At 41.3% G+C, this 23,376-nt stretch overlaps 1 protein-coding gene across 4 annotated transcripts; it reads left to right on the forward strand.

Annotated features, from left to right (window-relative positions):
* Positions 1 to 6,676: 6,676 nt before the first annotated feature.
* Positions 6,677 to 22,228, forward strand: LOC102779142 (uncharacterized). 4 transcript variants are annotated; one of them, XM_006807932.3, is made up of 9 exons: positions 6,677 to 6,729; positions 7,321 to 7,395; positions 10,374 to 10,647; positions 12,272 to 13,254; positions 15,262 to 15,421; positions 16,828 to 17,006; positions 17,106 to 17,198; positions 17,473 to 17,598; positions 19,421 to 22,228. In XM_006807932.3, the coding sequence occupies exons 3-9, from the start codon at positions 10,382 to 10,384 to the stop codon at positions 19,867 to 19,869; spliced, it is 2,256 nt and encodes a 751-aa protein (XP_006807995.2). In that variant the 5' UTR covers positions 6,677 to 6,729; positions 7,321 to 7,395; positions 10,374 to 10,381; the 3' UTR covers positions 19,870 to 22,228. The 4 variants fall into 4 exon arrangements, with proteins under 4 accessions (XP_006807995.2, XP_035771305.2, XP_087702609.1 ...); XM_035915412.2 differs by having other exon boundaries at positions 10,377 to 10,647; XM_087846483.1 differs by lacking the exon at positions 6,677 to 6,729 and having other exon boundaries at positions 6,768 to 7,395.
* Positions 22,229 to 23,376: the final 1,148 nt, after the last annotated feature.

Here is a 23,376-nt window from a genome sequence, read left to right on the forward strand (position 1 = left end):
CTTTATTGTTTATGTTTGTTTATGTTCTTTATTTGTTTATGTTTGTTTATGTTTGTTTATGTTCTTTATTTGTTTATGTTTGTTTATGTTCTTTATGTGTTTATGTTTGTTTATGTTCTTTATGTGTTTATGTTTGTTTATGTTCTTTATGTGTTTATGCTGTTTATGTTCTTTATGTGTTTATGTTTGTTTATGTTCTTTATGTGTTTATGTTTGTTTATGTTCTTTATGTGTTTATGTTTGTTTATGTTCTTTATGTGTTTATGTTTGTTTATGTTCTTTATTTGTTTATGTTTGTTTATGTTCTTTATTTGTTTATGTTTGTTTATGTTCTTTATGTTCTTTATTTGTTTATGTTTGTTTATGTTCTTTATGTGTTTATGTTTGTTTATGTTCTTTATTTGTTTATGTCTGTTTATGTTCTTTATTTGTTTATGTTTGTTTATGTTCTTTATGTGTTTATGTTTGTTTATGTTCTTTATTTGTTTATGTTTGTTTATGTTCTTTATTTGTTTATGTTTGTTTATGTTCTTTATGTTCTTTATTCGTTTATGTTTGTTTATGTTCTTTATTCGTTTATGTTTGTTTATGTTCTTTATTTGTTTATGTTTGTTTATGTTTTTTATTTGTTTATGTTTGTTTATGTTCTTTATGTGTTTATGTTTGTTTATGTTCTTTATTTGTTTATGTTTGTTTATGTTTGTTTATGTTCTTTATGTGTTTATGTTTGTTTATGTTCTTTATTTGTTTATGTTTGTTTATGTTCTTTATGTGTTTATGTTTGTTTATGTTCTTTATTTGTTTATGTTTGTTTATGTTTTTTATTTGTTTATGTTTGTTTATGTTCTTTATGTGTTTATGTTTGTTTATGTTCTTTATTTGTTTATGTTTGTTTATGTTCTTTATTTGTTTATGTTTGTTTATGTTCTTTATGTGTTTATGTTTGTTTATGTTCTTCATGTGTTTATGTTTGTTTATGTTCTTTATGTGTTTATGTTTGTTTATGTTTGTTTATGTTCTTTATGCTTTTATGTTTGTTTATGTTCTTTATGTGTTTTTTAACTAAAAAGTGGCAACAGCTGTCAGCTAACTGCAGAAAGAAAGTAGTACAAAGTATAAAATGTTACACCGAGCTGTTTCTGTTATTGTGTCTGTCCTGTTTTACATGAATGACACAAGACAGAGAAAGATCTCTGCAGAGCTTATTATTCAACAACTTCCTGCTTCAGTGTCTTTTTTCAGCATCACTTACCACAGATGTTAGCGACAGAGCACACGGCTCACGGACGCAGGTGGTGCGGGCGATGCAGGTGATGTCACATTCCAGGGAAGCCGAACGTTCCTGCAGATCCTGCATGAGGTGGAAGGAATGTTTATCTGTAATCCTCCAACATTTACATTAAACGTGTGGCGTAAAAATGTGGCTACGCTCTTAAAGGAGAATGACACACAGTACGTGGACTCAGACGCGCGTCTTTAGCGCACACTTCATGTTAACATGTATGTGGTCTGTGTAGATAACATGTGTTAAGCATAAATTACTACGATATTGATTGATACAGTGGTTCCATCAGGCCCTCCAACATGGGCTGGTAAAGTGGACTGGTACTTAACACTACTCTATTTGAGCACTCAAAGCACTTTCATACTGTAAGCTTCATTCAACCATCTATCATTCATGCATCAGGGGATAAAGCTGACCTTCCAATTAGTGGACAAGCCGCTCCACCTCCTGAGCCCCAGCTGAGTAACAAAAATGACCACACAGGACCATCGTGGTGCAGTACAGAGACAAAGTACACACAAAGATAACTTTTAAAAAAGTCCTTGACTGAATATTTAGAAGCTAACTGAAGAACAATTTTATTTTCTCTCTTTTTTACGAGTTGAAGGATTGGGTGTGTCGTTACTGAAAGTGGATGTTTTATAGGTTTGGTATTTAACTGTGTGACAACCTCAGCCCTCGCTTCTATCCCTCACACATTTTGGACTAAAATAAAAGGAAAATAGCTTTTTGATGTGTCAGTCGGAATTATTTTTTACATTTTAAAAGATGCACATTTCTGATAGCATAAAGAAAGAGTAATCACTGAGAGTGCATTAGATCTGGTGCATATATCAGTGCACAGGGTGCAGCCGTGCAGAGGTTTACACTGTCCTCTCACAGCGAGGTTTTTCTTTGGAACATCCTGGCGAGCCGAGGCCTTTCTGCATGGTTTGCATTTTCTGCCTGTCCCTGCGTGGATTCTCTCCGGACTTCCTCCCTCAATCCGGAGACATGCGTGCCAGGTTAAATGTTTCTAAACCGTGAGTGTGGGTGAGTGTGCGATGGACTGGTGACCTGTCCGGGGTGTGACAGCTGGGAAAGGATCCAGCTCTCTCTATGATTGAAAGGTGGATAAGCGGTTAAAGAAACAGAGAGATGCATTATATCCACTGCATGTGTTTTATAACGAAGTGAAGAAAATACAAAGAAACAGGATGTGAGCCCTGTTTCAAAGTGTGCATTATTTTTGATATATTTATCTTCCTGTATAGAAAAACATCCGAGGAATCATCGATCCACCTCTCCATCTTTGAATGGAAAGATTTTTAGGCGTTTTCATAAACATTAATAAAAAAAATATTTCTTTTTTTTTCTTTTTTATTGCTCAGACATCGTGTTTTTACCGAGTCCGCTTTTTGGCACATTTAAGCGGCACATAAACTTCTAATGAACTTTCATCTGTAACCATGATGTGGCCTCATGTGGACAGCCATTAGAGGAAGTTTGTGTGCCAGCAAGCGATAAATAATAATGCAGTAAAACTCAGCTGTATCGCTATAAAATGTCTTCATCAATGGCTTTCAAACGGTTTATGGGTGTAACTGTCGCCAGTACGAAAACATCAAGACCATAAAACAATGTTTCTGTCGTTCTTTCTTAACTACATGACTACTGTCAATTTATATTAAATCCATTTGTATAAGCTTTATTATTGTTGTCACAATAAATACATAAATGAATAAATACGTAAATAAATAAATAACGTTTTGAGTTCAAATCACCCTACTGTAGTTGAGCCTGCAGCGCCCCCTGGTGTGGAGGCATTTTAATGCAGTGCAGAAAGTGCTACTGTAGCTTTGTTATTATCAATAAAAATATAAAATATAATCCAAACTTCCTCTATTTCCTTTTTTCTGTGCATGAACATCAGGAATCGGAGCCATGAGACATTTTAAAATAATTTATCAGAGGTTTAACTTTAAAAATATTTATTCACTGTCCTCTGATGTCATTTAAATGAACGCATTTAATATTTGTATTTTACTACATGTGTCTGCCTCAACTGTTGCTCTGTGAGGTTTATACACAAAGTTATTGCGCTTTAGAGATGTGTAAAGATATGGATCTTTAGCTTTGGCTGCTGCTGAAGAACCCACACATTTGAAAATCTATCTGAAAATATTTGCTGCCAAAAACAATCATGTTTGAGGTCAGACTCGTGGGGAAAGCACTTCTCCACATTTAATACAGTCCACATTTGCCAGTTTGGGACATATTGCTTCAGGCTAGAATTTTTAATTAGCTGTCAACAAAAACAATAAACACACCTGCAGGATATTGTTTTAATGGCTAAAAGCAAGAAGAATATCACACGTGAGCAGAATAATGTGCCATAATTACCCAAGCAGGATAACAGCTCACAGCAGCCTGTTGGGCTGAAGCTGTTTTTCTCTGGAATAATCAGCTCCTTCACTCCATGCATGATGCATGATGAGTGCAAAACAGTGTTTTAGTGCCTGAGCTGCACACTGTTGCATACAGTTTATTCTTTTCCTGCACATTATTATGAAATTCCTGTGTCACTGAATATGATGTAGAGGAGGAATGAAGCTATCATTAATAGAGTGAAGTAAATATGGGAAGTTATATAAACATATAAGTAAATAAGAATTCTCATTAATTATGATTAATAGGTTTTCGTTTGTTTGTTTAGACCAACAGTTTATCTTATAAATGATAAAGAAAAGAAAGAACTTGGATCAAAAAGAAATAAGGAAAACAGCAATTTCTACATTTTATTAAGGTTTTGCTCATTGTTATTTTAATTGGATCACAAGCAGTTTTTTTCAAGGCCTCCAAATGTGATTAAGAGGAAATCTGAAGTAAGACTGTAGCTAAACATCAGTTTGATTATTTCCTAAACTATAAATTCAGTCATTTCTGAAATGACAGATTTCTTGAATAAACGTGAGTGCAAGCCAAACACTAAATAGCGCCAAACACTTGTATAAAACTAAATATCATATTGTTTTTATTTATTACTCTTATTATTTCACACCCTTCAGCCTCTCCAGCCACAAGACATAGCCAAGTCCACACCCACCCACACCCCACCTTGTGTGAAAAAGAGGTGAGGCAAGTCTTCAGGAGACAGAAGATCACGATGTTACCAGGCTGTGCTGATCAGCTGCCTCCCGTCTTCACACTGATCTTCGACAGATCCCTGGAGCTGTGTGAAGTCCCTGCTGTTTCAAACAAACCACAATTATCCCAGTCCCCAAGGAACCCTCTATCACAGGCCTGTGCCCCTCACGTCTGTAGTCATGAAATCCTTTGAGAGATTGATGTTGACCTACCTGCAACACATCACATGTCCCCTGCTCCACTCCTTTAGTTTACCTACTGGTCAAACAGTTCAGTGGATGATGGTGTCAACATAGGAGTGCACCTCAACACTGCAACACCTCGACTGCACGGTTACATGTCCTGGAGTCCTCTGCTCCAAACTCACTCGGCTCATTGTCCCAGCCTCCGTCTGTCAGTGGATCACAAACTTTCTGAATGACGGGAAGCAGCAGGTGAGACTGGGGAGAATCACATTTCAGGACTGTGTCCTCCCTCCTCGTCTCTTCTATTCAGTTTAATTCGTTGTTATTTCTACAGCAACAAATCACAACAAGATTTGCCTTTAAAATGCTTTATATTGTAAAGTAAAGGCCCAACAATAATACAAAGAAAACTGAGAAAACCCCAACAATCATATGACCCCCTACGAGCAATCGCTTTGGTGATAGTGGGAAGGAAAAACTCACTTTTAACAGGAAGAAACCTCGAGCAGGACCAGGCTCAGGGAGGGGCGGGGCCATCTGCTGCGACTAGTTGGGGTGAGAGAAGGAAGACAGGATAAAGACATGCTGTGGAAGAGAGACAGAGATTAATAACAAGTATGAGTCACTGCAGAGAGGTCTGTTAACACATCGCAAGAAAGGTGACTGAAGGAGAAACACCCAGTGCATCATGGGAATCTCCCAGCAGCCTCCCAGCAGCATAAGGAAGGATTCCCTTAGTTACGCTGCAATAAGTCTTCTCCCTCTACACAAATGATGACATCTTAGACCCATCTGTCAAAATTGTTAAGTTTCCAGATAGCAACCTGAAGTGGCCACCAGTATGGACACTATCATCAAAAGGAGAGGATTCACTTCCTGCTGCAGCTCAGGAGATGTTGATCCAGTTCTACTCTGCAATAATCCAGTCTGTTCTCTGCTCATCCATCGGTGTACGGTTTGGATCAGCCAGCAAACAGAAAAAGAGCAGACGACAACAGACAGTCAGGACTGCAGAAGAACCATTGCTCCTGACTTACCCTCGATTCACGATTTGTACAAAGCCAGAGCAAAGAAACTAGCAGACAACATCACTGCAGACCCATCACAACCTGGACACAACCTGTTCCAACTCTTCCCTCCGGTAGGCGCTACAGAGTACTGTACACCAAAACAAGCAGACATCTGTGCAGTTTCTTTCTGCAGGACATCTCTCTGACGAACACTTAAATCAGTCACACAGTGTCTGAACTTAAAAACTTCCACTATATCAAGTAGATATAGTGGAAGTCCATTATAGAAACATACATTATTTTAGACATATTTTATATGAAAAAATCTAAAGTTAGTCAGATGTTGGTGTGTTCACTTTTTCCATTTAAGAAAGTTTTTGTTCAGTATTTAATGAGTTTGAATTACTGTTATTTATTTATGGTTATTTCCTCGTGTGTTCCTTGGTCGACTGTTTAGATTAAAATGTTTCCCTCTTTGGGCTGTACACATCTGAACCTATATTTAAAATCCAAAATGAAAACATCATAAAAACGATATTTTACGCTTGAATGTACATATAGTTGAGTCATAAATAGGCTGCACACAAAATAATGTCTTGCTCATGTTGTAAGTAAAGCAGGAAAAAGTCGAATATATTATTATATGTTATCATTGCATATTATTATTGCTATTACTACGACATAATAGTAATGATATAATATGAAATATAAAAATACATGTGCATGACTGTTGACAGATAAATAGCCTACAGATACAGTCTACTTGGTAACACAGCTATGCTATTTATAAATATCAGCCAACAACAGCACTTTTGAACATTTCAAAATCAGTGTCGCTTAAAATTATTTTCTTATTTTCTAGGCAACTTTTTTATTGGCTTCGTATGTGTATATTTCGTATTCTATAGATTAAAGGGTTAAATATAAATGAAATGAAATCTTTTATTTTTTGCTATTACTGTAATTCCACATTACCGATAGTAACCCTCCCCAACTGTCGTCCTTTGTCGGGGAGCGACGGTGTCTATCTTGACCGAACCCAGTTTCTCTTTGATCAATATTGTCGTCTCGCGAGAACTTCGATGTCACGTGGATTATGGCTGAAGATCGCGGATATTAGAAGGTACTTTTCTGCTTTTATTTACTTTGTTGTGGGGTAAAATCGCGCATTTACGCAATTTGTTTATTGCAGCTCGAGACGTATGTGCATTAGCCGTCGCTAAAATAAGCATGTGCAGCTTTTTGTGGCCGCTTACGTCGGCACCGCCGGTACAAACCTTCGAAATAAGAGCACAATGTTTTGCGCGCTTTTTACCACTACGAAAACAGTTAGCTTCTGCTTCGTGAATGATCCGCTGTGGTTAAACACCCGTGGGCCTTGCTCTCCTGTTTGGAGGCTTCTACTACACCCAAAGTGCAGATAAGTCTGCGAAGAGACCTAAACGGCGAGCAGGAGTAAATTGAACCCAACGGCGACACCGCCGTTAGCTTTAGCCACAGCCCGAGGCCTGCTCAGGAAGCGGGCGGGAGCTTTTATTTTCCAAAACTGCTTCTTCATCTTACCTGCCAAGGCTGTAGATTCAGATCATTATACCTGTTCACAAGCTTTTATTATTTATGTTAGACGTCCACAAGTCCGTGTTTGGATTTTGAGCTGTTAATTAGACAATTAATATGCACCGCGGTTCGTTCTCACACTCTTTGTCATTAACAGGAGAGAAATCTACAAACCGAGAGCAAAGAGGAGGCGAAGCTGTGACTCTTCAGCAGCTCTGACACACTACTCACAGTAAGTTTTCACTCTGTTATCAAGTTTTAGAAATCCACGAGAAATCTGTGCTTTTATGTGCATTGACGTTTTTTTGTGATATGATTTAAATTTTGTGCAATTATTAACAATATTAGAAACATTACACTGGATTTCCAGCAGGTGAGTCATTAATATAAACCTGTAGGGGAGGTTTATTACGTTTATGAGGTGTTTGAGGCTCTTTGTGATGTGTTTAGTCGTTTTAGAATAATTCGAGGCCTCACACAGGTAGATATTAAATTAAAGCTTATTTATAAAAGTGCTTTTCACAGACAAGCAGTCACAAAATACTGTACACAAAAAACTAGGAATAAATACATTACTATATAATTGAAATTTAACATTAAAATGAATCAAAGTCTACTGGGAGCTTCTGTAAAGAGTATAAAATAGAAATAACTTGCTTAATAGAACTCGTTAATAGTCTGGTCATTGGTTTTTGGTTTTTGTTTAATTATTTATTTTTGTTGTTGTTGTATAGCTCAGATGTATCTAAGCCAGTAAACAGGACGTTACTGTAATCTAAAAAACACTGATTAATTTTCTCCAGTTCAGCCAAGGAGACTGTTTTTTTGTTACAATGTAGACATGTTCCTTATATAAAAGAAACTCTCAGGTAGAATTTGGTTAGTCTGATTTATCTCAAGAACAGTGCTGATTATTACTGATCAGAGGAGCTAATGTGTGTGTGAATGGGTGGATGATTGTGTATAGTGTAAAGCGCTTTACACTATACACAATACAGACCATTTACTGACCACGTAAGATCCTCAGATGTACACCGAGGAAGCGGAAGCTGCTCACTCTCTCCAGAGCAGCGCCGTTGATGGTGATGGAGGTGTGTACTTCTCTGCACCTCCGGAAGTCCACTATCAACTCCTTTGTTTTTGCAACGTTGAGGGTGAGATGGTTGTCTGTTGATGTTGGAGCTGTTAGTGGCCGTGCAGTCATGGGTGTAGAGTGAGTACAGGAGAGGGCTCAGTACACACCCCTGTGGAGCACCAGTGTTCAGTGTGATGGCGGATGAGGTGATGCTGCCCAGTCTGACCACTTGGCGTCTGTCAGACAAGAAGTTAAGGATCCAGCTGCAGAGGGAGCTGCTCAGTCCTAGATCCTGCAGTTTCCTGTCCAGCTTCGAGGCAACGATGGTATTGAATGCTGAGCTGTACTCTACAAACAGCATTCTCACATACGTGTCTCTCTTCTCCAGGTGTGACAGGGCAGTATGTAGTGTCAGGGCTATGGCATCATCAGTGGACCTGTTGTGGCGGTATGCGAACTGTAGATGGTCCAGTGAGTCGGGTAGTGCAGAGCAAACGAAGTCCCTGACCAGCTTCTCAAAGCATTTGCTCACGATGGGGGTCAGGGCTACAGGTCGCCAGTCGTGGAGATGGTGGAGGATTTGGGTACAGGGACGTTGGTGGCCATTTTGAAGCAGGCTGGGACGACAGACAGAGAGAGGGAGAGGTTGAAGATGTGTGTAAACACTCCAGCCAGCTGAGCCGCGCGTGACTTGAGGACGCGGCCGGGAATCCCGTCCGGACCAGTAGCTTTGCGTGCGTTCACCTTCCTGAAGCGCTTCCGCACATCCTCCTCAGACACAGTGTGCGCACTGATGTCATCCGCGGTGCGCAAATGTAACAGGGTCATAAATCACATTGTTATAATTACACAAAATGTGTTCTAAACCCCCAAACTGCTCCTTTTATACCTGACTTTTAGGACCTCCAAGCCTGTAGTTATGTTCATTATCAGTTAGAGCCCCTCCTCATTCTTTTCTTCTTCTTCTTTGGTGCAACCCTATAAATACAGTGTACCCCTTTTTCCTCTCCCCTTTTCTACAATTCCCCTGTGGGAGAGGTGGGTGTCATTTCTTTCCCAACACTGTAAAACACACATATAATTCATATTTAGCCACCTGGATGTTTCTGATTGTGATTTTAGTTCAATTATTGTCATTATTAAGCCTGTTTTTTGTTAGATGTTACAAGTGTGTAGTATGTGTGTATCATAAATGTGTTTTAGGCGCCATAAATGCTAGCATGAACATATACTTCTTGCTAGCTTGGAAGTTGTGGTGGGTTGAGCTAACCCTCTTCCCCACTGTTTGTATTTGGTCGTAGGAGCTGGAGTGGGCAAATTATTTACTTGGAGGCCTTTCTTTCTTTTACCTTTTTTATCAGACACAACGCAGAATCACACCGGTTACACACACTGTCCGGTCTCATGGTGTTCGCTGTGTCCAATCTAGTGTAGAATACCTATGTCCTCTGGAGTAGAAGGACCTGATGTTTTTGAAGACTGAAAGCTTTTTTCTTTCCCCAGTGAGCATAAATGTGATATTATTAGAAGTGGGGGGGGGGGGGTTCTAGCTTTTTTTTTTCCCCTGTATGCTATGAATGGATGAGCTAATATAACATCTAGCCTTACTGAAGTCGTCCCTTGATGTTCTCGGGTGTATGAGAACAATTCAAGGCCTCAAACAGGTAGTAAATACTATTCAGTCGATCTCTAAGGTCTAATAATTCAAACAACATTGGTTGCATTTACAAGCAACAGCTTTTTCCCCGCTTTGGCCTGTTTGATGGGTATTTAAGACACAGAAGCCACACCCACCGTACCAAGGCTCGCTTCATGTAAAGCTATAAAATAATTGGGCTTTTCATGGTTGACTCCACAAGTTTAGTCCATTTTGAGTGTTTATAATAATTTAGTAAAAATGTTAAAAATCTGTTATATTATATAAAAACAGGTTATTTTCCTTGGACTCGGTTAAAGCTATTTTTGGTGGACTGTGCGGAAAAAAACTCTGGATAAAAGTGTAGCTGCAGTAATTTGTTTACATTGTTCCTGGAGCTCAGTGGCTCAAACACAGGAGAAACGTCTCCCGTCATGCAAAGTTGTGTTTTCCCGTTGCTAATGCGTCAGTGATGAGGATCCCCTCGCCTGTTTTCCAGCAGCAGTGATGGCGCATGTCTTCAACCATGGGAAGCTGCTCCTGCAGCGCCTGCACCAGCAGCGGGAGATGGACTTTCTGTGTGACATCACCATAATGGTGAAGGACGTGGAGTTCAGGGCTCACCGTAACATCCTCGCTGCGTTCAGCGAGTATTTCTCCTCCCATGCTGAAAAGGGGGAAGAGATCACGACTTTGGACCCCGACAAGGTCAGCCGGTACTCGCTGGAGAAGCTCCTGGAGTTCGTCTACACGGGACACATGAACCTCAGCAGGTAAGCGTGCGGGTTTAGAAGCTAGCATCAGCCAAAACACGGATAGCATTTACGCAGGGTCATCCTGTACAGTTCTACATCTGGATACACAACAACCTGAGTGTTCAACATATGAACAGAATGACAGCAAAGTAGACTTGGATGTGACGAAGCTAACGTCAGATACACGTTATGGAAAGTAAATGTTAGTGAGACATCTTTGCTTTGTGCCTCTACCTGATTTACTGATGGCTAAAATGTGCTTATTATTAGTTGTTGTTGTGGCTCACATTAGCTCATTTAGGTTTTGTTTTTTTGTAATTAAGAAAGCTAGCTAAATAGTTTTTCAGACAGTACAGGGTTAAAGTTAGCACACAAGATACAGTTAGCCTGCTAGCTGCGTGAATAAGTTCTCGGTTGTTTTGTGGCGTTGAAGGCTTCTTCATCGCTGCAAATCAAGATGGCGGCTTCGTAGTATGGTGGCTTACCTGTTTGCCAACAAGCCAAAGATCTCAGGAGGACACAAAAAACTATTTATGAAAGCTGCAAAATCAAACGTGTGGTGCTTCACGCTGTGGAGATCTCTTTTGAATCAAGGACTGAAAGTAGCTTCTTCAAGACACGATGTTGCTTTGTTAGCTAGGAGAGTTTTGCTAAGTGAGACGTTTGCAGTTTGGTAATTTGAGCAGAGATCCTAGTTTGTTGACTGTAGTTTTTTCCTGCAGTCACTCCTTTTGACCGTATGTGTTAGCTCACGTTAGCTAACGTTAGCTAACGTGAGCTAACGTTAGCTAACGTTAGCTCACCTGCTTGGACAGGCAGACTGCTTGATTAAGCGCAGCACTGAGTTTGAGTTTTGCCTTGAGCCAGTTGTTTGATGATGTTGGTGATAAGTGGACTCCAGTGAGGGAAGCGATCCGTTCGTCATCGGTTTGTTGCTGATGGTTGGTCAGCTGTTTCAGGCTCTCGTTGCTAAGTAGCACTCTGCTGCATTATCGCCTTGTCCCACGTCAGGTGTCTGTACTCGCTCTCATCGGTTATTGTTTCAACCAGTTGCCTTGAAATTGACCGATTTTTCACTCCAGACTGACTTTTTGTGGTCACTGGTTGCCATGGCACTGTTAGATGCTTGTTCTGCGGACGCCCCTTTAAGGTATTCATACCTGACGTTTGGCTAGCTCTGTTGGATGGTGCTGTTGCCATAACAACAACAAGCAATAACTCACAAGGCGAGTGTTGCAACTCCAGGCCTGCAGGGCCGGTGTCCTGCAGGTTTTAGATGCGTCCTTGATGCCACACAGCTGATTTAAATGACTTCCTCAACATGTCTTAAGGTTCTTTAGAGCTCTGATAATGAACTAATCATTTGACTCAGGGGTGTTGACCCTGCAGGACACCGGCCCTCCAGGCCTGGAGTTGCCCACCGATTATTCTCTGGAGTGATCAACTTCTCCAACATTTTAGTGACATACTGCACAAGCAGCCACTTTAGTTTCTAAGGATATGTTTTTAGCGTGATTTCATTGGTTAATGCTGCAGTCAGTCCACGTGATGTTAGATTATGAGAAGGTCATAGGCGTGGGACACGTGTGAACTGAATTTTGAGTTGGTACTTTGAGTAAAATGTTTTTCTTTCTGGTTCCAGCACCCGACAAGCGGCCGTACGGCGAGCCGCCATCTTCTTAGGAATGACCGAGGCCACGAAATATCTGGAGGAGTTCCCTCACTGGTCTGAGCTCGGCGAAACGTCGCAGTCGGAGGCAGATAAAGAGACGGGTCTCTCGCCTCCCAGCCCCGCCTCCCCAAGCAGCCCCAACTCCCCAGTCCCACTATCCATAGTGTCTGTTGCGGGGGAATGGCAGGAGGAAGGTAAGGTCAGCAGAGAGCAGGAGGATGAGGGCAGAGATATGTTTGTGGAAGACGATGAAGAGTACACCCCGAGCACGCCAAGGAGCACCGGGAGAGTAGGGGGCAGGAAGAGAGGTAGAAAGCCTAAAAGTTTTGGCGACGAGCAGATGGAGGCGAGCAGCTCGGCTGACGGCACGCCCAAAATCTACAGCTACAGAGGGAGAGGGCGAGGGAGAGGCAGGGGCAGAGGCAGGGGGAGAGGAAGAGGAAGAGGGAGCTTAAAGAGTCAAGAACTCTATTTGGATGACTCTGATACGAGCGTGAAGGACTTTGGAGACACCTCAGCAGACTGGAGCCCCTCGCAGGGGGAAGAAGATGAGGAGGAGCCTGGGATGAAGAGGCCGAGGCTGAGCACCGGAGAGGGGAGGAGAGGGCGAGGCCGCGGGAGAGGGCGAGGCCGCGGGAGAGGCAGGGGCCGAAACAGGGGACAGACCGACGACGAGGAGGAGGAGGAGGCGGGGGATGACAGCATTGGCGGAGGCACGGAGGAGGAGGAGGCGGGGGAGGGAGTGGAAGAGGGCGAGATCGGGGAGATGGATGCGCTGGCTCTGGGCGAGATGTCGCTGTCGTGCACAGAGTGCAACAAACTGTTCAAAGACGTGAGCAGCCTGCGGCGCCACGAGAAGATCCACAAGGGGCTGAAGCCGTTCGCCTGCATCTTCTGCTCCAAAACCTTCAGGCAGGCGACGCAGCTGAAAACACACCTGCGCATACACACAGGTGAGCTCAGCACTGAGTGTCACGTGGTTTTGTTTCTGGGTTTGTGAAGACGTGAGGCTGCTACACACATTTTCATTTATAATTAAGTGTGTAAAGACAAGAAAATCCACCTGCGAGGTTCTTAGTCAGAATCAAACTTCGGTTACTTTGATTTGATTTGAATCTCGTTAACTTTAACCCCTAATCAGCAAACGGTTTTTTGTTTTGGGGTTTTTTTGCAAAATAAAACAAAACCTCAGTCACTGCTTTCAGACACCATTAAAATTTTAAAAGAAAAAACTTTTGACCCGTTCAGGCCTTTACAGTCGAAACATCTCCTGATGAGTTTCTGGGCTCAGATGCTACTGTGTAGTCTTACTTCCAACAGAGTCATGTTTATTGTTTTAAAAACAGGACTTCTTCCATCATTTATATACAGTTTTAATTAGTTTTTACCAATTGTTTGCTAGTTTAGTTTAGTTTTTATTTTTTTGAAAATCCTTAGTTTCAGTTTAGTTTTGATTAGTTTCAGTTATAGTTTTAGTTGTGTTTGCAATAATTAAGTGTAACAAAATCCCAGTTTCATCATATCAGTCATTCTGCTCATCCTTGGGTGTGTTGCTATTCCAGCTACCATAATGCACCCTGGACAGGTCGCCTGTCTGTCGCAGGGCTAACACGCAGAGACAGACAACTCACATTCCCACCTATGGGTTCTTTAAATAAATAAATAAATAAATAAATAAAGGCAGATGAACAACCATTGATACCAGGCAACTATAAAATGTATATCTTGGCCCCAATGAGACTATTAACTCTCGCAGCACCGGGTGTTCGTAATTTTGGTTCAAGTGAATTGATAAACTTTTTGAAGGTAATTGACTCACACAGTTGTGTAGATATCCCCGTCCTGTTGTCTCGGGATGCATCACGCTGCCTTGCCCGGGGTTAGCTTCTGTTTTCTGGGGATGAGGGTTGAGTGTGCTCCCTTACCTTCTCAAGCTAAGCTAGGTTAGCCTTCTTGTGTGAGCTTTTCAAGTGCACTTTAAGGTTTGTGGGATTTTTTTCCCTTTAGAAATGTCCCTCATAATTTGTCTGTTTCCACTACAAGACACTTGCTTTATCCAAAACACAGTCATATTCAAAGTAATCCCAAATTGGACTCTGGCTCCCGACTTTTCCTGACATGATTCTGCGCGTGGACGGAGCAGCAACACAGACGACTCGACTAACGTGCTGCCACCTGCTGGCATAATGAGACACAGCAAGAAAAAAATCTGGAAACTAAACTTCATTTTCACCCTTGACTATTGTATGACACGCACACATCAATGAAAACTAAACACATTTTTGCTATAAATTCAGTTAATTTTAGTTAGTTTTGTGAACACTCATTATAGTTTTAGTTAGTTTTCCTTTTTTTGTTTTTATTTTTATTTCCGTTAACGAAAATGTTTTTTCACTTCTAGTTTTCGTTATTTCGTTAGTTTTCGTTAACGATAATAACCTTGGTCTGTAACCCTACTGCATTGTTTCTAATCAATTCTCTGTAATTTCCTGTCACCTGACTCCGAGTGTGGATGCCTGTGTGCTGGTTTTATTCATAATTTCAGTGAAAACTTTGGTTGAAATCAGCTTGATAAACAGAAGAAAAGTTTCTTACACGTATTAAACATGTCAAACTGGCGCTCCGGTGCTTTTCTGTGACATTTGAATGCGTAAGACGTGTGCACGTCCTCTGCAGCAGAATCCTCCCTCTGTGTCACAGAGCTGTCCCATACTTTCTGCTTCCTGAGCTGCAAAAACAAGCTGCGGAAGCAGGAAGACAAACATAGGATGTTGAGCACAAGCACGAGTCTAAGTTTGGAACAGAAATGCATCGTATCGCTCAGCAAACCTTTGAGTTAAAATGAAAGTATGTGTGAAGACCGGTGTCTGTCACCAGATAAGTGGAAAACCTTTTAACCCATCAGCTGGCAGAGATAACGTAACACACGTATAACAAGCGTCCTTGTTTCTCTGTTGCAGGCGAGAAGCCGTTCAATTGTGCCGATTGTGACAAGTGTTTCGCTCAGAAGTGCCAGCTGGTCGCTCACCGCCGAATGCACCACGGCGAGGAGAAGCCGTACACCTGTGAGCGCTGCGGCTTCAAGTTTGCTACCTCGTCCAATTATAAAATACACATCAGGTACGTCAGTGTGGAAGGAGCTGAGGCCAGGAGGCCCAAGAGCATAGCTGGACTTTTTTTTTTTTTTTTTTTGGAAGGGTATAAATAATGAAAGGATTGGCCAATTGGTCATGATCGACTCTGGGCTGGACCAATTACAGCCGAGGAGGTCGGATGCACCCTCCCCCTTGTTTAGCAATTTTATAGGCCATCCATCGGCTTTGTTACTTCGGAAACATGGCTTAACAATTTCCAAGACGTAATCCGATAACAACCGATCTCTTTACCTGTCGGCTTCCCGTGGCTGTCATGCAACAGGTGTTGTGCCAAAAACTGATTTCCAATGTTTGCATGTATTTTTTATATGTAATATCTATGTTGGTAAATAGACTTCGGTGAACAGCCTTTACAAAGGGGCTATATATGGAATTAAAAAATTATCAGTTTTTTTCAAGTATCTTTACAACTCTGTGTTATTGTACTTACATTATAACCAATCCGCTCCTTTATCCCCACTTTAAATATTTTTACAGAACTATTGTAATATTTGAGCCATTTCTGCTGTCCAACTACTTCTTACAAAATAATTTCTAATGTTAATTAGACTTTTTTTTAACGGCATAAATAAAGGTTATGTAAAAGTCACTGCCAAAGACTGATTGCGGCTTCTACCTTGTTACACTAATGTTGTTTGTAGCTCAATATGACTTTATGTCATCCATGAGGGATGCATTTGACATATGTTTCACATATTATAGCCCAACAAGTTACTTATAGCAATTTAAATACGAGCAATCAGTTTTTGGCAGACAATCACTTTTTGGCACAACACCGGCTATTGCAGTTAATAATACAACAGTTTCTTGCCATTTTTTGTGTTTCTTTTTATCGCTGTGTAACTGAGTTCAATTGAAAGCCTGCATGCGCTAGTACCGCTTGCCACAAGTTCCCAGAATCCTTTGCGGTTTTACCCCTGAATGACGTCACATTTTTGGTGGGCCGGTCTCTAGGTATAATGCCCGGGCCGATTTTTTTGTCCCAGTCCAGCCCTGCCCAAGAGCCTGCGTATCTGCATGCAACCCACCTTCACTTGAGCTTTCCTTTTATTACACATGACTGACGTAACGAGTCAGCTGCTGGTCTGCTTCCACCGAGGAGCTAGTTAAAGATCTTTATTTTGCTCTCGCACACACGAGGGTGTTTACGAGTGGCACAACTAATAACATTAACCTATTGTAGGTTAAACTACCCAGTAGTTTCTATAGTAACAGTTCTGCTGGTCTGAGGGCCACTGAAGGAAAATGTGGTTGCTGGGTGTCACACGTGTGTAGGTGATTATTTGGTTCTCACCTTTGACTTTTTTAAGCACTTGTTGTTGTGAGTTGTTGCTCTATAAATAAAGTTAAATTTTCCCACGTTTCCCACAGACTGCACAGCGGGGAGAAACCGTACGTCTGTGACATCTGCGGCCAGGCGTTCGCTCAGTCCAGCACGCTGACGTACCACAAGCGACGACACACTGGGGAGAAACCGTACCAGTGCGACCTGTGTGGCATGTCCTTCTCTGTGTCTTCCTCTCTCATTGCCCACACACGTAAACACACTGGTGAGAGACGTGCAAATGAAAGGACACGCTGCTCTGGTTTCCTGCCGCACTGAGCAAATAGACTTTACAGACATTTTTCTGTATTTCTGTGCGTTTCAGGCGAGACTCCGTACAAATGTTCGCAGCCTAAATGCGACGCCAAATTTGTCACGTCATCTGAACTGAAGAAACACATGCGGCGACTTCACCCGGGTGAGTTTAAAGCTTTGTTTGTTACGCCAAACATTTCAGGAGTGGTTCGATGGGACTGAAAGTCACGAGTATCACACCAGGATCCTACTGCTAACTGCGGCTGTTTTCAGGAGAGCTCATAACCTAAAATGTGCTTTATTGACATAATGAATGAATGAAGTGAGTTATAAAGAGAAAGCTCTCAGCTCCACACAGTTTCTGACCAATCAGGGTATAAACAGAGCCAGAAACCGATTGGCTGCGGTATTTAAATGTGTTCTCGTGGTGTTTGCAGAGGGGAACAGCGGCGTGCAGTGCCTGCTCTGTGGAAACAGATTTGCCAGCGTGAAGAACATGATCAAACACCAGGACAAAGCTCACGCAGACGAGGTGCGGCAACACAAGGAGAGAGCCCGAGCCGGTGAGCTGTCAGCCTGTTTATTCAAACCCACTGTGTCTTAAAGTGCTGTTAAAGTTTAATTGAATAAGAGCCCTGAAAGTGTTTTGGGACGTGTTGATCTTCTTGCAGCTTCAGTCAGAAAAAACACGCCTCAGTATCACTGCATGATTCAGCCCTGAGGCTGGAAGCCCACATGTGTTTACATGTGCATCAGTATCCTGTTTCGCATTAGCTTTTTGAAGTTTCCGTGTCCTGTGCAATAAAGCAGGATGCTGCAGCATGTAAGCATCCCATTGTCTGCAGCGTGCAGGCTACCTGCAGAGGCACCACTGAGACCAGCAGCAGAAACTTCCTCTCTGGCAACAGAGGAAGTGCCTAATAGAGGAAGTGAATTCAGTGTCTTTTTTGGGGGGCGGGGGGTTGCTGACCAAGTCAACACATTAAAGGCATCAGTTTCTGGAGATTTTACATCTCTGTGCCTGTACGCTTCAGATATGTGGGGTTATTCTCCATCTTTAAACCAACGTGGCAGACTTCAGTATGTAGAGTCAGTGGAGAGTTTGAGGTCGAGCTGTGATCCCAGTGAAAGTGGAATAGTTGATAATCTGCCAGTGTAGATACAACAGGTGTTCCAGATTTATTAGCTCAAAGTCCAGCCCACTGGTGAAGGCAAAGTAAAGCAGACACACCAGAGCACAAGCTCAAAGTCAAACAGTGTTGTGAATCAGGACTATAAATCAAGCTTAACATGGGAGTGTTGGATCTGCCTTTAACCCTTTAAAACCGGTCGGAGCGGGCACGCTCTGTTTTGCGTAACTATTTTTAAATCCCGGTAGCTCTGCAACCACGTAAGCTAGCGCAATAATTTTTTTTGCATATGAAACCAGAGGAGTTGTACTTACATCTTATGCCATCAGCTTGTCCTCGGTCACAGTTTCCTTCCACATATAGCTTTGCAAAAACTGCATAAAAAGCGCTTGCAGCAACAAAAACATAATATTCCAGAAACACGCTTTACCGATCCGATCAGCTGTTCATAACACTTCCTACGTTGGATTAGACGTCAGCGCGAAGTATCGCATGTCCGCCATGACCTGCCCGAAACCGGAAGTGACGTCATTTTCGCAGAAATGTAGTTTTTTACCATCAGGGCCTCATGAGCCTATACTGGTGTTTTTAAAAGTTATGTTTGACTTTATGACTTTCTGTGTGGTTTCTGGGATGCTTAGGACTCATATTGCACTGCTGGAAATAGTTTATTTTGATGCAGATGCTGCTTTTTTGCAAATTTGCATTATAATATTTATTTTTGTTTTTCCTGCAGTGTATAAAAATTGGTGTATTTCAAAAATAAAACTATGAAGACACTCAAAATAAATTTCCTGTGGTGGGAAACTATTTTGTGCAACTTTTTTGTATTTACAGTTTTGAGGGATAAGCCTCTTAAATTTCTCTAACTAGAAATATATGTTAAAAAAACAAAAATTATTTTCAATTTTTTTGTAGTTTATTGCACTTTTTTGCAATTTATGTAATTACTATGCACTTAATGCATAAATATTATTAAAATTTAGGCTGTAATGGTTGTATTGATGTATAGCAACTTGAAATGCTCCCACAAATGGCTCCACAGCATGTAAACATATAATATAAGCTCTGGCGGACTTGGTTCTATGGTAGGTCTTAAAGGGTTAACAAGTGTGCAGTGCTTAAAGGCACAACAGCAAAGCTCCCAATTCTGCTTTGGGGCGTTTTAAAGAACAGGCAGTAAAACTGTTGTTTCCATGTTGTCTTCTGGCTGCTCAGCAGTGATTGTCTGACTGGGTTTTGTGTGTTTGAGCAGTGGTCCTGCTGTCCACCAGCCATCCCGTGGCCTTCGTCCAGAGCAAGCTCTCCCAGGAGAGCAAAGGTTTGGGCTCCATCCCCGAGGGCGAGCCGGCCAACCCCGAACCGGCCACTCCCAACCCCAAAGCCACCGACCCCGCCGCGGCCGCCTCCGACGTCGCCACCATTGACTCTGCTGCAACCGCGACCGCCGACAGCGTGACCGCCGACAGCGTCACGGACGCCGCCGCCATCATCCAGGACTTCAAGGCGGAGCCCACGCACACCCCTCTCACCACCGCAGAGCAGGTGACCTTCGACGCCGATCAGGAGCAGACCATCAACTCGGACACGCTCCACGCGCTGGTGGAGCAGCTGCGGCCGCCGCCTTCGCCCGCACAGACGCTGGAGCAGATTGTCATCATCAAGACGGTGGACAACATGGACAACATGCCCCCCCAGCAGTGAGGCCTGAGTAACACTGATCAGAACTAAACTTCAGTTTTAAACAGTCACTCGCTGATTGGCATGAAGTCAGTGCTCATGTTCAGGATAAAAAATCAACATTTGTAAAGATAATCTACAAGACGAAGACAATTTGGTCCAACTCGGGCTTTATTTTCATAGTTTTGACCATCATTTCAACCTGTGGTACAAACAGGAAGTGCGAGCAGTCGAGTTAGAAACTAACATCAAGGTTAGACAAAATATTTTGGACGACGGACGGCAAAATATAATCCAAACTTTATGTCGCCACATTCAGTTAAATCCAGTAGGACAGATGGTGATGGGAGCGTTTTCAGACTTTTTAAATAAATTAATCGCATTATGTGATTTTTATTTGTCAAAAAAGTCTCAAGCAGAATCCTCAAAGTCTTTTTTTGTCTTCCATACTTCCCAAAACCCAAAGACTTTCAGCTCTCTGTGACTTAAAATGGAGAAAAGCACCAAGTTCTGCATTTCAGAGGCTGAAACTAGAAACATGTGATGTGGTCACCACAATTTGTACGTGGAAAAACCAGAAAAATGATGCACCGGCGTGCACACATTTAATATTTTGCAATAATAAAAAAACTTTCCAGTATTTTTTTTTTAAATTGTGATGTATGAGAAACAGACGATCAGATTCACAGCTCATGGTCTGTTTTTTGGGTTATTATCAAAATCACTGAGATTCTAACATATTTACAGACGAGCGTTTCCACCAAATTAACACTGATGCAAAAAGCATCAAATGAAGCTATAACCCCCTCCTCCTCCTCCTCCTCCTCCTCCTCCTCCCAAAACATAAACCCTTAAAGAAGCAGCGAGGCTTCAGTTGAGTTGGTTTACTGGTCAAAACTATAAGAATAAAACCTGACCCAGTCATCCTTTTTAAAAATGCCCATATTTTTATTAGAAGTGAAATGAAATTCATGATCCAGCAGGACGATTTACAGCTGCTCCTCCTCAAACGGGTCATATGGCAAACAAAATGCAGTTTAACCGTGTCAGTGGGCCGATACTGTTGTGTGACGCCAGTCTTGAGCTTGAGATAAAAAGGAGTTGATGGAGATCTGAAAGAGGCTAAAAACAGATCAGTTATTTTTCTAATGAAGATTTTTGTTTCCTTGGCAGAGAGGAGGAACGAGCGGCAATAAAAGGCAGAATCAAATTATTATAACCTGAAGAATCCCACTAAGATTCTCTCTTTGTGTTCAGCAGTGATGTCATGATCAGCACTGATGATTTCATGCTGTTGTGCTTAAACCTGTTTCACTTCTTTGAATGACCTGCTAACTGTTCGTTGGAGTCGCAGTTAAACTACATTCTCCCTGTAAAATCCACTGTTTGGGTTTACCAGATGTAACCAGTTTTCTCCCAGCATTAACCAGCTGTACACATAAAGATAACCAGTTTGATTACTTGTGCTGTCTTTTCAATCAGCAGATGTCAGAATCAGGAGGGAAGGGAGGGGGAGAGAGCCCAATCAGCAGATCTGTACAATTTACCGTTGTTCAGATGTCTGACGTTCTGATCCAAGTTCCTCGTTTCACTTCCCAGCTTAATGGTGAAGTGTGTGAAAAAAGAAACTGATTCTACATTTTCTTCTACTGTAGAAAGTGAAGCTTCGATTCACAGCGACTGACCTGCTTCAAACCGCTTAAAGGTGCTTTTTGTAAAAACAGCCCGTTGTGTGAAGATGATTTACAAGTCCAAAGACGAGCGTGTTGGGTTACTGTGAGCGTGAATTGTTGTAGATCTGACCAGAAGAATGAGTTCAAGGGTATAAGCAGCAATGAAAAAAGGAGTTTCCTCCTATGGATTTCTGGGATCTCCATTAGAGAGAGGGCGATTAGCTCAGGGTAGGAGGAGTCAGTTTAGGTAGTTCAGCTTCCTCCTTTAGCGAGGTGTTTCAGGGCTGTCTGCTGGATTAAGTGGCTGGAAGAGGAAGGTCTCCTTAGACTGCAGACCCCACAACCGTGATCTGGATACACAGACGGATGGAAATCAACATCTTTGTATTTTGTGGCAGAGATGTCAGCTAAAGCAAGGCTGAGCCGTACTCCTGTAATACCACTTTGGACCACAAGGTGGAGCAGTGAGTCAGTATAGTGTCCTCTCTGTCACACTGACCTGGCTCGTTTGGTAGCTAAAAGACTCTGTAGTGTTTTTATAAAGCGAACAGAAACTTTAGATAAGCTAGAGGTCTGATCAGATATCATTTTAAACTTACACAGAAGAAGGTGGCGCTGTTTGGGGCGGATAACTGTGCTTCCTGGTGAAACACCACCTCCTGGTGGTGAACGTTTGCATTACACTTTTTGTTTCTTTTTCTTCTTTTTTTTTTACAAAAAGTACCTTTAAAGTCCTCTAACCTCACACAACATTTTCTCCGACGTGGATGTCGTGGCTGCAGTTTTTTGTTTGTTTGTTTTTTCTATTACAGCTTCCTTTTGTTTGATGGAGTAACGCTTGTGAAGAATAACTCTGATACAGTACAACTCCGTTTTAATAGTTAGCGTAGTGAATAGGAGCTTTGGTATCATAAGATGTAACATCTTTATTTATCAAGCAATAAATGTTCCACCCTGCAGTGATATGTGATAATGGTGGCTTCATTGATGTAATAGAGGCTCTTTTTATTCTTCTTTTTTCTTTTTTAAGTAAATCAGTTGTTTCAGTGTGAAAGAGTGAAAAAATGCATTTCTATTAACATGACCGTAGCTGTTTGTTTATTTCATTTGGTTTTTTTGTTTTAGGTAAAATGTCTGCATTACTTGTACAAATTTGTGAATTACATATACAAGTTCACTACTGTATGAAAAATGTACAACAGCAGCAGGAAAATAAAGACCGACAAAAAAGGGACAATCGGACTGCTGTTTGTCAGTTTATTATGACATTTTTACTTTTTTGTTCTTAATGTCACTGCAGATGTTTTTGTTGTTTTTCTCAAGCAGAATCACCTGTTTACAGGATGTAATTTGATTTATAATCTAATCAGTATGTTCTGAAAGCATCCACATTGCAATAAAACACAGTTACTGAGCAAAGTGTCTAGAACTCAGTGGATACTATTTAAGGAACTGCAGTTTCTTGTCATAAATAAATGTAATACTTATGATTGGTAATATATAAATAACACAAGTGCCCGATTAATTAAAAGTATTTTAGGAGTGAGGAAATAACTGGAATTGCTCAAAAATACTGTCTAGCAAAATAATGCAAATAATTTAGATTATACATTATATTCAGTGATGATTTTAAAATATTTCATGTAGCTTCTTAAAAACCACAGAACACTGACTTAAAGACAAACTGAGGACAATCCTTTAAAGGATTAATTTTTTAAAGTTTTATCGCAATATATTTCATATTTTAAAATACAAAAAATAGACTAAAGCTCAAAATTTGTTTCAATTCTTTTTGACTATTGACTTTTATTCATTTGTGTTCTTGTAAATGCATCCATTTTGTTTCCTAAAACATTTT

The sequence above is a fragment of the Neolamprologus brichardi genome, chromosome 9 (assembly GCF_056152115.1).
Source record: "Neolamprologus brichardi isolate AB-2024 chromosome 9, ASM5615211v1, whole genome shotgun sequence".
Lineage (NCBI taxonomy): Eukaryota > Metazoa > Chordata > Actinopteri > Cichliformes > Cichlidae > Neolamprologus > Neolamprologus brichardi.